At 37.2% G+C, this 12,917-nt stretch overlaps 1 protein-coding gene across 1 annotated transcript; it reads right to left on the bottom strand.

Annotated features, from left to right (window-relative positions):
- Positions 1–1,242: 1,242 nt before the first annotated feature.
- LOC128034729 (uncharacterized) lies at positions 1,243–1,782 on the bottom strand. Its single transcript, XM_052623566.1, has one exon. It carries the CDS (start codon positions 1,780–1,782, stop codon positions 1,243–1,245), a length of 540 nt encoding a protein of 179 aa, XP_052479526.1.
- Between the last annotated feature and the right edge of the window lie 11,135 nt (positions 1,783–12,917).

Here is a 12,917-nt window from a genome sequence, read left to right as displayed (position 1 = left end):
AAGTCCTTTTGTATGGGCAGGATCTTTTTCAATACTACGTCTCCTTCATGGAATTCTCTAGGGTGAACATTTTTGTCATAAACTCACATCAATTCGCTTTTGGTACATCTGACCATGACGGATAACTTTCAACCTATTCTCTTCAATGAAGTTCAATTGATCATATCGAGATTGAATCCATTCTACTTTGTCCAACTTCAACTCTGACAAAACTTGGAAAGAATGAATCTCAACTTCAATGGGCAAAAATGCCTCCATTCCATAAACCAAAGAGAAAGGCGTTGCCTCGATGGAGGTTCTAACAGACGTTTAATAAGCATAGAAGGCAAATGGTAACTTCTCATGCCAATCTTTATAAGTCTCATTCATTTTCCCCACAATCTTCTTAATATTCTTATTGGCTGCCTCCACTGCACCATTCATTTTTGGGCAATATGGTGACGAGTTGTGGTGTTTGATCTTGAACTGACTGCAGACTTCTGATATCGTGTTGTTGTTTAAATTTAATAAATTTTCAGATATGATCATTTCTGGAATTTCATACCGACATATGATTTCTTTCTTCAAGAATTTACTAACTGCCGATTTCATGAAGTTTGCGTAAGAAGCAGCTTCTACCCACTTGGTGAAGTAGTCGATGACCGCAAAGATAAATCGATGCCCATTGAAATCTTTTGGTAATATCTGCCCAATGACATCCATGCCCCACATAGAGAAAAGCCATAGAGAAGTCATAACATGAAGATGTGAATGAGGAACATGAATTTTGTCTTCATAAATTTGACAGTTATGACATCTCTTGGCATAATTGATACAATCATTTTCCATGGTGGACCAATAATATCCAAATCTCATTATTTTCCTGACCATTGTAAAACCATTAACATGTGTTCCGCAGACACTCTCATGGACTTCTTCCAAGATTTTCTTAGCCTCAACAGCATCCACACATCTTAGTAGCTCATGATCCTTTCTATTTTTGCATAGGATATCCCCATCTAAGATATAGCCATTGGCCAGTCTTCTAAACGTTCTTTTATCATTATTAGTTGCTTGATCAAGGTATTCACGATTCTTCACATATCGCAGTATATTGTGGTACCAATGGTGGTCATCCTTTTCTTCTTTCTCAATGTTGAAACAATGGGTCAGAGCCTCATAAATACTCATCTAGATAGGTTTTACATCCTCTTGTTTGTTCACTTTGACCATGGAAGCTAAGGTACCCAGGGCATCAGCCATTTAATTTTTATCTCGCAGGAGGTAACAGAAGGTGATGTCATTAAACTCTTTAATTAACTCCCAGACCAGCCTTCTATACTCAATCAACTTGGGATCTTTTGTCTCCCATTCAACTTTGAGTTTATAGATCACTAGTGCGGAATCCCCATATACCTCCAATACTTTGATCTTGCATTTTATGGCTGCAAGGATACCCATGATGCGTGCTTCATATTCCGCCATATTTTTCATGCAATCAAAATCCAATTTACTTTTAAAGAGATAATGATCTCCGTTTGGGGATACTAGGACTGCCCCGATTCCATTACCCATAGCGTTGGAGGCCTCATCAAAATTTAGTTTCCAAGGATGTTCGTCTTGAGCATCTTCTTCAATGGTTGCAAAATACATCAGATCTTTATTTGGGAAATCAAAGTTCAAGGGCTCGTAATATTCTAGAGCTCTACTGGCTAGAAAATCTGTTATTGCACTCCCTTTTACTACCTTCTGGTTCACATAGATTATATCAAATTCAGAACGTAGAATCTTCCATTGGGTCATTCTTCCATTTAAAATAGTCAATTCCATCATGTCCTTTAGAGGGTCTATTTTTTAGATTAGCCAAGTTGTGTAGTACAGCATGTACTGTCTTAGTCTCTGGGTTGTCCAGATCAAGGCGCAACACAACTTCTCAATTGACGAATATCTTGTCTCACATTTAGTGAATTTCTTACTTAAGTAGTATGTCGCTATTTCTTTCCTCCCTGACTCATCATGTTGGCCCATCACGCATCCCACAGAATTCCCAAATACTGCTAAGTACAATATCAGTGGCTTATCTAGACTAATTAGCATTAGCACTGAGGCATTGTACAGGTAATGTTTGATCTTATCAAAAGTCTTTTGGCATTCCTCATCCCATACACCTGGATTATGTTTCTTAAGGAGACAGAATATGGGGTCGCATTTCTCAGTTAGTTGTGAAATGAATTGGGCGATGTAATTTAGTCTTCCTAGGAAACCTTGAACCTCTTTTTGAGTGTGTGACGGAGGCAACTCCTGTATAGCCTTCACTTTATCTGGGTCTATCTCGATCTCCTTTTCACTAACTACAAATCCTTGCAATTTTTGACCTAGCCCTGAAGGTACATTTTGCTGGATTGAGTTTTAGCTAAAATTTTCTCAACCTCAAGAACAATTTCCTCAGGACTTGTATATGCTCTTCTTCTATTCTGGATTTTGCTATCATACCATCGACATAAACTTCAATTTCCTTGTGCATCATATCATGAAACAAAGTTACCATGGCTCTCTGATACATCGCTTCCGCATTTTTTAGTCCGAATGGCATCACTCTATAGTAAAATATTCCCCATATGGTTAAGAATGTGGTCTTTTCCATGTCTTCAGGATGCATTTTTATCTAGTTGTAACCGGAAAAGCCATCCTTGAAGGAGAACAATGAATAACTGGCCATATTGTCTACTAAGGTGTCGAGGTGAGGCAATGAGAAATTGTCTTTTGGGCGAGCCTTGTTTAAATCCTTCTAGTCTACACACATTCGTATTTTCCCATCTTTCTTAGGGACTAGGACTATATTGGCTACCCACTCCAGTATTTAACCACTTGTAGAAAACCAACGTCGAATTGTGTTTTGACCTCTTCTTTTATTTTTAACAGGATGTCGAGCCTCATCTTTCGGTGTTTCTGTTGAGTTAGCTTGCATTCTTCTGTTATGGGGAGCCAATGTACCACGATATCAATACTTAGCCTAGGCATGTCTTGATATTACCCTACAAAGACATCTTTGAATTCTTGAAGTAACTCAATGAGGTCTCGCTTTGTTTCTGCAGTGATGCAAGATCCAATCTTCACTTCTTTCTTTTATTGTTTGTCTCCCAAACTCATAATTTCTACAGACTCTTTGTAAGGTAAGATTTTTTTTTCATCTTGTTCTACCATCCTTAAAAAATCAGGAGATAGGCTTCAATCTCGATCATCTTCAAACTCCTGAGGTTCCTCTAGACACATATCTTGCTCAAAAGGAGACTCTGAGTCAGTAGCAGCGTCGCTCGTATCATTGATATCTAGAGACCTATTGTAGGAATGAATGAAGAACCAAAGAACAAATAAATCTAAGAATAATTATATGTGTGGTATGAGTACGAATGAAACGGAAAAAAATAAAAGAATATTTGCCAAAGTGAGACACAAAAATACATTTTATTGAAATAAAGATTTTAGACATATGCCTATTTCACAAAAGGATTCTTATTGCTCCCAGGCTTAAAGTAATAAGTGTGTTTTGAGCATTACTCTAAATTATTTCTAAAAGTTACAGGGATCTCTTCTGCAGTCTAATTGTTCAGAACACTTCCAGGGATATAAGGACGAATGCCTGATAGGTTTTCCCTAATTCCTTCTTCGAATATAGCATTGATGCTCAAATTTCATAATATTTCTTCCACAATTTCTTTTCTTGACATCTTTCGTTCAGGATAAATGGTTTTTCCTGACACGAACGTTTTAGATATATGGGAAATGGTCATCGGCTCCCACTTGACCTCTCCTACATTCAGTCGCGCTCTTTTCCTATCTTGTTTCTTCTCTAACTTTCTCTTCTTTTGCCTCACATCTGGCTTGTATCCTAAGCAAAAGCGGTCTTGTTTGTCCATCAGTATTGGTGCCTCGACTCTTTCTTGTAGGTATTTTTTGAGTCATCTTCCAAGAAAGACTCCTTTCCCAACCGTCAATTGCAGGCCTATCCTTCGACAATAAAAGTTGCATTAACTAATTCCAATGACGAAAAGGAACATTTTATTATCTCTTCATCCGCTCCTATGTATGGTGCGTCACTAGTTACAGATGCAATGATATCTTCCTTAGTGTTTATTGTCACCAGTAGACCTTTCGTTACCAACTTCAATTTTTGGTGTATTGACAATTGCACTGCCTCAGCAGAGTGGATCCAAGGTCTACCCAACAAGTAATTATAAGAAGGCTTGATATACATCACCAAAAAGCCTACCTCATTTGTGTTCGGACCAATTAGGAGAGGTATTTCAGTCCTTCCTATCACCCTCCTTTCTGTACCATCGAGTTCTCTCACTATAAATTGTCACGTCTTCATGTGAGAGCTATCTACTGGCAATCTATTTAGTGTGGATAGAGGCAAGACGTTCAATGTAGATTCATTGTCGATTAACACCCCTGGCAATGTATATCATTTGAAGTGGGTAGTGATATGTAGGGCCTTTGTGAATCCTATGCCCCCTGAAGGTATTTCATCGTCATTAAAAAAGATGAAATTGTCGGCACTAAGATTGTTAACCAGACGGTCTAGCTTGTTTACAGATATATCATTAGCGACATAAGTTTCATTTAACACATTCATCAATGCGCTACAATGTGTCTCTAAGCTCAAGAGCAAAGCTAGTACTGATATGCAAGCTGGTTGTTTGTGTAGCTGTTCTACAACACTGTACTCGCTATGCTTTAAGAATTTCAAGAATTCCTTAGCTTCGTTCTTAGTTTTTGGCTCATTAACAAGTGATTCAAGCCTAGCCGACTTTTCTTTCTTATGCTCAACTGCCAGGGTTTTTCCTTTAACGAGCTCAGTTCTTGTACTTGTAGGGTCATAACGCCTCCCACTGCGCGTGAAGAAACTAATATTCTGACCCTCCTCTAATGTGCTAACAGAGTTCTCCTCTCTCGGGATCATCACGTTGCAGTCATAATTCCATAGAACCCTTTCACTGTCTTTGTAGGGAAAAGCCACGGGTTTTTGAATTATGACTCTTGGCACAGCTTGTGTTCCTGCTTCATTATTTCTCAGCCATGAAATAATCACCACCAGGTGGTTGACCTTGTAGACCTTCTCTGTTGATCCTTCCTCTGAGGCACAGATGTCTCCTCATTGTTATCCATCAGACTTTGGACCAAAGCTCTGAATTCAGTGCACTCTTGGATCTTATGACCTTCTTCAGCGTGGAACTCACAATTGCTCCTCATCCCTTTAGGTACCTTCTCCGAATCTTGAACGATTAATCCTACATCTATCATCTTTTGCCAAACCTATTTGAGTGGGGTTTTTACTTTCGCCACATCAGTTTTGGTCCTCTTTCCTCCAGTCTCAATTATCACGTTTACCCCTTGATCTAAATGACTTGGTAATAGATTTCCTGTCATATTAGGTCCCGATAGATCATAAAACCTTACAATCCCTATTTTGATGAACCTTTCAATCAACTTTTTAAATGCAGTGCAGTTCTCAATTGAGTGTCTCGTTATTCCTGCATGGTACTCGCATTGAGCATTCGTATCATACAATTTTGGGAATAGAGGTTGATGGGTTTTAAGTAAAATGGGGAAACCATATGCGCATCAAACAAATTCTGATATAACTCCCTATATGTCATAGGGATGGATGTGAACTGGAGTTTTCTTGTGTTTGGTTTTGAGTTAGATTCTTACCTCGAAAGGCCTTGATGGGTTGTTGTTATTGCTCTTGGTTAGCCTATAGTGATTGGTTTTGAATAACCTTTATTATACATACTTGCGGAGTTTACTTCATTTTCTTTCTTTCTCGGGGTTGACCTTTTAGTGCTTTTCCCTGCGTCTATTTTCCCACTCCTTACTGTATTTTCAATCATCTCTTCGGACATTACTATATCTGAGAAGCTCTTGCTAGCACTTCCCAACATATGGTTAATGAACAGAGGTTTTAGAGTGTTTATGAAAAGTATTGTCGTCTCTTTCTCCAGAAGAGGTGGTTGGACTTACGTTGCCACCTCTCTCCATCTCTGAGCATATTGTCTAAAGCTTTCACTTTGCTACTTCTCCATATTTTACAACGTAATTCTATCGGGTGTCATGTTGGTCACATGGCTGTATTGTTTTATGAAAGCCAGTGTCAGGTCTTTCTATGAGTTGATTTTGGCACGGCTTAGCTGGTTGTACCACTTGGCTGCTGACTTGATCAAATTATCCTAGAAACAGTGAATTAACAATTGATCATTATTGAGGTATCCCGTCATTCTTCGGCAGAACATTGTGATATGGGCTTTAGGACAACTAGTCTCATTGTATTTTTTGAATTCTGGAGTTTTAAATTTTGGTGGGAGCACTAGATCTGGGACTAAGCTCAACTCCTTAGCATCAACCCCGCAAAGGTAATCAACATTCTCCATAGCTCTAAATTTCTCTTCCAACCACTTGTACTGATCTTCTAGTTGTTTAGACAGTTCTACCCTTGCTCTATCCATTTCCTCCATGTCATCTAAATCTAAAACAACTTGGTTAGTCGGGTTATCCCAAGGATTGGAACTTGAACCTATTGGGTAGTTCACCGGTGCTGAGGTGCCGGCTTGATATTGTTGAGGTTTATGGTAACGGGTACCCTTCGTGGATATGTATCTGGTTGTACTTGGACATTCACCAGGGTAAAGCTTAAGGGATATGTAGGGTCTTCATTATCATCCCCAAAGTTAACTACAGTATTTTTCCCTTTTTCAATCCCTCCTGCCAACAACTAAGTCAACTACCTTATCATGCTCCGTTGGGACTCTTGTATTTGATCCCTCATATCTTTCTGTACTTTAGCTAATTGTTCATGTAGCTACCCTTGCAACTGATTTTGCATATCTTTCTAAATTTGTTCCAATCTCTCTAATCTTTTATCCATGACTTTGGTTTTTCCGCGGGTACTGTAACAATATTCAGTTGGTAGATTCTTGTTGGTTTCCAGGGTAACTATCATAATTTCGATTAATTAGGGTCTTTTATGGAATTTAATGCATATGATGAAATGTAATGTTGATGAATGAAGTGAATGCAAAAAGAGGCATTGATTCTGATTCAATTCTATTAGAACAACTTTATTAGAAAACAAATTTCTTTATATAAAACGAATATATTTTACATATACGGTCTTGCCCTGATACTCAAAGCCTTGACTTTTCTAAGAAGCCAAGCTAATTCTCAGCCCCGATCTGATTCAGATTCATACTTTAAGCTTAGCATGTCGGTTAGAACTGCTAGGGTTTGCAAATGGTCGGCTACTTCCTGTACTTGAGTCACAACTTTACCCTTGATGTGATCTCCATCCCTAATCTGACCTTGAAAGTGTTGGAGTTACTCTTTCCAATGTTCATTGTTCATTTCAAGAAGCTCAACTCGAAGTTCATAATTTTACAATACGGTCTCGAGCTCTTCTATCTTTCCCTTTAACTCTTCAATCTTATTTAGGCTTGCTTTCTATTCAATTGTGGAGTTGCGACTATGATATTGATGTAGTGACCTTTCTAATCCTGCTACCCAGGTTCTTAATCCAACATTTTCATTTTGGCTTTCTAACAAATCCATTTCTAGGGCATCTTCTGGAACTCAAGCATCTTGGAATTTCATTTCCCACTAATCGGCTCTAATATTTTCTTCTTTGATTTCTTGCCGCCATTGTTCTGATGTTTTACCCAACTCGGCAGTCATTATCGATAAACGCAGTTTCTTATAATCTATTTTTAGACTGTCCAAGTCTTCCTCATCCTTGTTCTTTCCTCCACTGTTCTATCTTTTTCCCCAACTTCGAACTCTTTTTTTCAAAGTCTTGCTTTATGATTTCCATCTCAGATGGGATAACTTGTAAGTGCTCTTCTATCGGCCGAGTGTTTTCTTGACTTGACTCAGGGACATTGTCATTAAATCTTTTACCTCGCCACCAATCATATTGGGGGGTTGTCATGGGATTTGCAGCAAATCTTTTCATTCTGTGAGTTTGGTTACAAGCGTTCGATATTTCACGAACCTTCTTCTTGTGATTATCACCCTTGTACGCAAACTCACACTGAGCCAACCCTTGCGTTTCCGGTATAAACTGTCTCGACCTAAACTGCCTTAATACAAGTAGAGGGGCATATCCAATAGCTCCCCATATCCCAAGTAGAGGAACATAGTCGAAGTCTTCACATCGATATAAAATCTCATCAGGGATTATCCAAGGGGCTCTCCATTCGGCGTCTTCGTCTTGGAGACTGGAGAATCGCCATCCACTTTTCCCTAGAAATGTTGTCTCGCCTTGGCGCAGCTATGAATTCTTTTAACAGAGAGTAGTTCTCAGAGAATACTCGATAAAATATTCTTTTTACCTTTCAAAAGTGGCTGTGAAACTAGGCTAGCAACAATTGTGCACACCTGATAAATCTTCCTTCACCCGCTCTTTGGCATGCACTGAAAGATCTAAAAGTTTCGACCGGTCAAATAGATCTGAAACTGCCTCATTTATGTGCCCTAGTGCTGTGGGGAAGATGACCAACCCATAAAAACTCAAGGAAAAGAGGTCGACTCTTTTCTTCATATCTGGATGTGCTAAGATCAAATCCCGTAACTTTTCCAAGGGATGTATTTGCTATCGCCCTTTTGTTTAATCCGGGATATGACCCTTTGCTCGCTCATTCCAGTTATATTCATTAGCTTTTTTAAGAAAGTCGGGATGCTGGCAGCTCTAGAATAAGCTTTTTCGGCTTAGATCCTCGGGAAATGGAGTAGAGTTGTATACTCTTCCATGGTGGGCACCAAATCTACCTTCCCAAAAGTAAAGCAGTTATAGGCGGGATTCCAATATTGGGCTAAAGCTCGGAACAAGTGCTTATCCACTTTGACATCGAGTAAATAAGGTAAATCATCATACTTACAGTAGAATAACTGCTTGGTTTCATCATCCCATTGGTCCCATACCTCTTTCAACTCTTGCAGATCATTCTGAGCCACACTGATGCGAGTGAAATCCTATAATTCTAACATATATCCCTCCATCTGGCTGTTTTCCTTCTCTTGTTGTGTATTGTCAGACCATATCCGGACAGTCGCATTGTCTTCTATTTTATCAATAAATCTATTTTTCATGACAAGCTCTCTATTTAGCAACTGAACGTGAATCAACACCCTTTCTATGATGAAAATGCAATGCAGTCATAGCCAAAACAAAACGAAACAAGTCAGTACATTTCATACAAAGCTAGAATTCAAAGTAAGAAATAATAAGTAGAACACCTATTCGGGTGACCACTAGAGGTTCGGTATGGTTCTACCTAGGGTAGGTTCTTAGGGCTCATTATATGCGATTCAGTTCTAAAGTAAGGGTACTTAAACCAACAGATTCCTCGATCCTCACCCATCATAGGCTTATACGAACCGAGTTTGGTTCAGAGGAATACATTTCCCTATGGCTATACAGAGATAAAGATCTAACGAAGACATAGGTACAGATGTATCCCGAAAGCGATCCACTATCCTATACGGAGGTGAAGACCTCACGAAGGAATAACTTCTCACTCTAACTTAAGAAGGGAGAAATCGAACAATTATGCAATGCAACATGCGAAAATATACCAAGAGACTTGAACCAATAAAACAAACATATCATTATGTAACAAAAAGATGAATACCAACAAAAAGAATGATGAAATGCAATGAAGGGACCGTAAATTTAAACAAAATTATCAATTTTTGACAAAAAAAACCAAACGTAATCAACTTGCGGCTTGACACTCTTATTTTATCCCTAGTGGAGTCGCCAAGCTGTCGAAACCTTTTTGAAATCAACTTTTTATTTTAAAAAATGAAAATGGAGTCGCCGCCAATCATTTTTATGAGGTGTGATTGGATCACCTCGTAATTTTAATAAAAGGTTTGATTTATTAAAACGACTTTCAGTCTACAAAAATCCAAGAAATGAGTTCGTGAGTCGGTTACGCACGAGGAAGGATTAACACCCTCATGATGCCTAAAATTGGTGCCTAATTGATTACTCGATGTCCTATCGTCGAAATTTGAAAATGTGAAGAGAATTTAAAACACGATCCCATCTTGCATAATGATATTTTAACTTAAAATCGCTTAAGTAAATTAAAACATATGTAAAAGGCCTTCTTATCTCGAGGTAAACAAAAAGGTCATGTCCCGTAAGATAGGACACGACATCTCGAATCTTCAAAAATAAGTTTGCTCATTATTAGATTATTAATTACATCTCATGTGTTTTAATTTTAAAAGGGATGTTCGGTTATCTAGGTTCAAGGAGAAAATCGAACCCCGTAAGTTAGGGCACGACTTCTTGAATCTCCAAATACGGGACATTGCCTTAATTTTAAAATTTCCTTCATTAAGTAATAAAAAAATGTAACATTTAAAACAATGTGTATTTATCTTATTTGGGTATAGTATAAAAACGGCCAATTATGTTTAAACATAATGTATGATATTGTAATGGTGAAATAATATAAAATGGCTATATGGTTAGAATATTATAATGATATATAATAAATAAATAAAGGAATACTATAATAATACTAATGCAATTATAATAATAATATTAATAATCGATCATAATAATAAAATAAATAAGGTAACTTAAAATAAAAATAGAAAATGCATGATTAAAAGATAAATAAAATGATATGAAAATATCAAAATAATAAAAGAAATAAAATAACGAGAACAAAAAATAAAAATAAAATAATAATGACAATAATGAAAAAATGCACAAATAAAAGAGTATAAATAATTTAATTTTTAAGTGTAATAAAAAGTAAAGAAGTAATAAATAAATAAATAAACAAACAGTTTGTAGAAAGGTTGAAATTAAATAAATAGAGGATTTAATTGAAATTTAAATGAAATTAGGGGATATAAATTGTAAATAATAAAAAATAGACTAATAAGGATTAAAATGTAACGCGCTAAAAAGGACAGGGACCGAACAGGAAAATATCCCCTGTCCTTATGCGCACCGTTTCTCAGAAGGACCAAAATAAAAGAACTTAAAATTAAACGGTATAAATTAAAAAAAGGAAATAGGACTACATTGAAAAATATTTAAAGAGCGAAAGGGCTAAGGTGACAATTAGACCATTTCCACGAAAACACGCGGATTCTAGGATGGGTCGGGTCAGTCTTCGGGTCGGCTTTAAAACGACGTCGTTTTGGGGCATTTAGGGTTTGGATGAAACGACACCATTTTACTAAGCCTATTTAAGTTAAAAAAATTTCAACCCTCAGTAAAAAAAATAGTGAAACCCCTTTTTCCTCTGAAGTCGTTTCTAAGTCCGGCCACTAGTTCGGCGAGCCTCCACGACGGCCACCGGTCACCGGCGACGAGCTCTGCCATTCCCAGTTGCCAAAAATTGCAAAACAAAAAACTCTCTTTTGGCCTGTCGGTTCCCTGAACCGAAATCTAGGGTTGATTTCCCCAGAAACTCAACAAAAGTCACAAAAAAGAACCCTTCGATTTTAAGGTTTTAAAAGAACTTCTCGTCATAAAAGGGGTCACCTTTCATCGAAGGTGACCACCTCGGCCACTCATGGTGGTAGAACACAAAGTGCAGGTAAGTTTTTTCTTTTTTTTTTCTTTTATGTTTTTTATATAAAAAAAGATTCAAAAAAATAAATAATAAAAAAATCACCTTCGAAATTTTATATTCTGTTTGTTTTTTTTATCTCGACGTTTATAGCCGAATACAAACTGTTGTTTTTACTATTCGTCCACTGTTCTTGTGCGTTCGTATATGTCCTTTTTCTTTCTCTTTTCTTGTAGGTGGCAAAGTCAACAGAGAGGAGAGGCAGACCCTTTTCCATTTTGGTAAATGGCAGCAGAAAGGGGAGATCTTGGGACGAGGATCCTCCGGCGGCATGCCTGTGAAGGGAGGAGTGATGTAGAGGGCATTAGGGTTTCTGTTTAGTTTTTAGTGTCGTGGGCTTTAAGGTTTCTTCATTTGGGCCATATTGGGCACATTTGTTGTAAATGGACTATCCTTTATTGGGCTTTGTTATTTATTTTTTTGGTTTTGTTTATTTGATTTTTGTTTAGGCCTTTTATTTGTTTGTAATTCGGGCCCGTACAAAATTCGGCTATCACAAGGGTCTATTCCTCCTCTAATTCAAGCACATCAAACATGGAATAATAGTTTAGAAATATCAAACCAAGAATTAAGGACACATAATTGATAACAAGATCTAAGTATTTATTACTTAAAAATAGAAATCAAATAACAAAATCCATCCTAGGGTTAATCTCCCTAGGTATTTAGAAAATTAGTTCATAATAGTAATTGAAAACATCTTGATGGAAATATGCTTCAGAGTCGGCTCCAATGGTATTTTTTCGAGTTGTTTTCTTGAATATTCTTTGACGACCCTCTTCTATCTTTTTTATTTCTATCATATATATGTCCTAGAATGCCTAAAAAAACCTAAAAACACGCTTTTCCACATATTTGGAGTGTAATTTGTGAAATTAACATGGTCTGGCACATGCCCGTGTGGCAGCCCATATGGTTCACCCGGCCGTGTGTTTAGGCCATGTGGCTTTTGAAACTTACTCCGATTTTTTAATTTTCGATCATTTTGCTCCCAAATGCTCTCTTAAATATATAAATATGAATTTAAAGGATTAGGAGCATAAAATTCACTGTTGTACATCAAATAATTATCCAAAACGCATTAAGTAATGGATTAAAATATGTTACTTTTATCACTTATCAAATATCCCCACATTTAAGCGTTTACTTGTCCTCAAGCAAAATCCTCAGCCCACATTCAACTAATTTTTCTCAATTTGTCATTTTCATCAATAATGTTTCAAGATAATTGGCAAACAATCAAGCATTGGAAATTCAACCAAAAGGACACTAAAGATTCAAGTA

Source organism: Gossypium raimondii, chromosome 11 (genome assembly GCF_025698545.1).
Source record: "Gossypium raimondii isolate GPD5lz chromosome 11, ASM2569854v1, whole genome shotgun sequence".
NCBI lineage: Eukaryota > Viridiplantae > Streptophyta > Magnoliopsida > Malvales > Malvaceae > Gossypium > Gossypium raimondii.
The sequence above is the reverse complement of the archived record's forward strand: the minus strand, read 5'-3'. Positions and strand labels throughout refer to the sequence as shown.

Excerpts from the sequence above, each read along its gene's own strand:
- LOC128034729 (XM_052623566.1), bottom strand. The coding sequence starts at position 1,782 with ATGACCCAATGGAAGATTCTACGTTCTGAATTTGATATAATCTATGTG.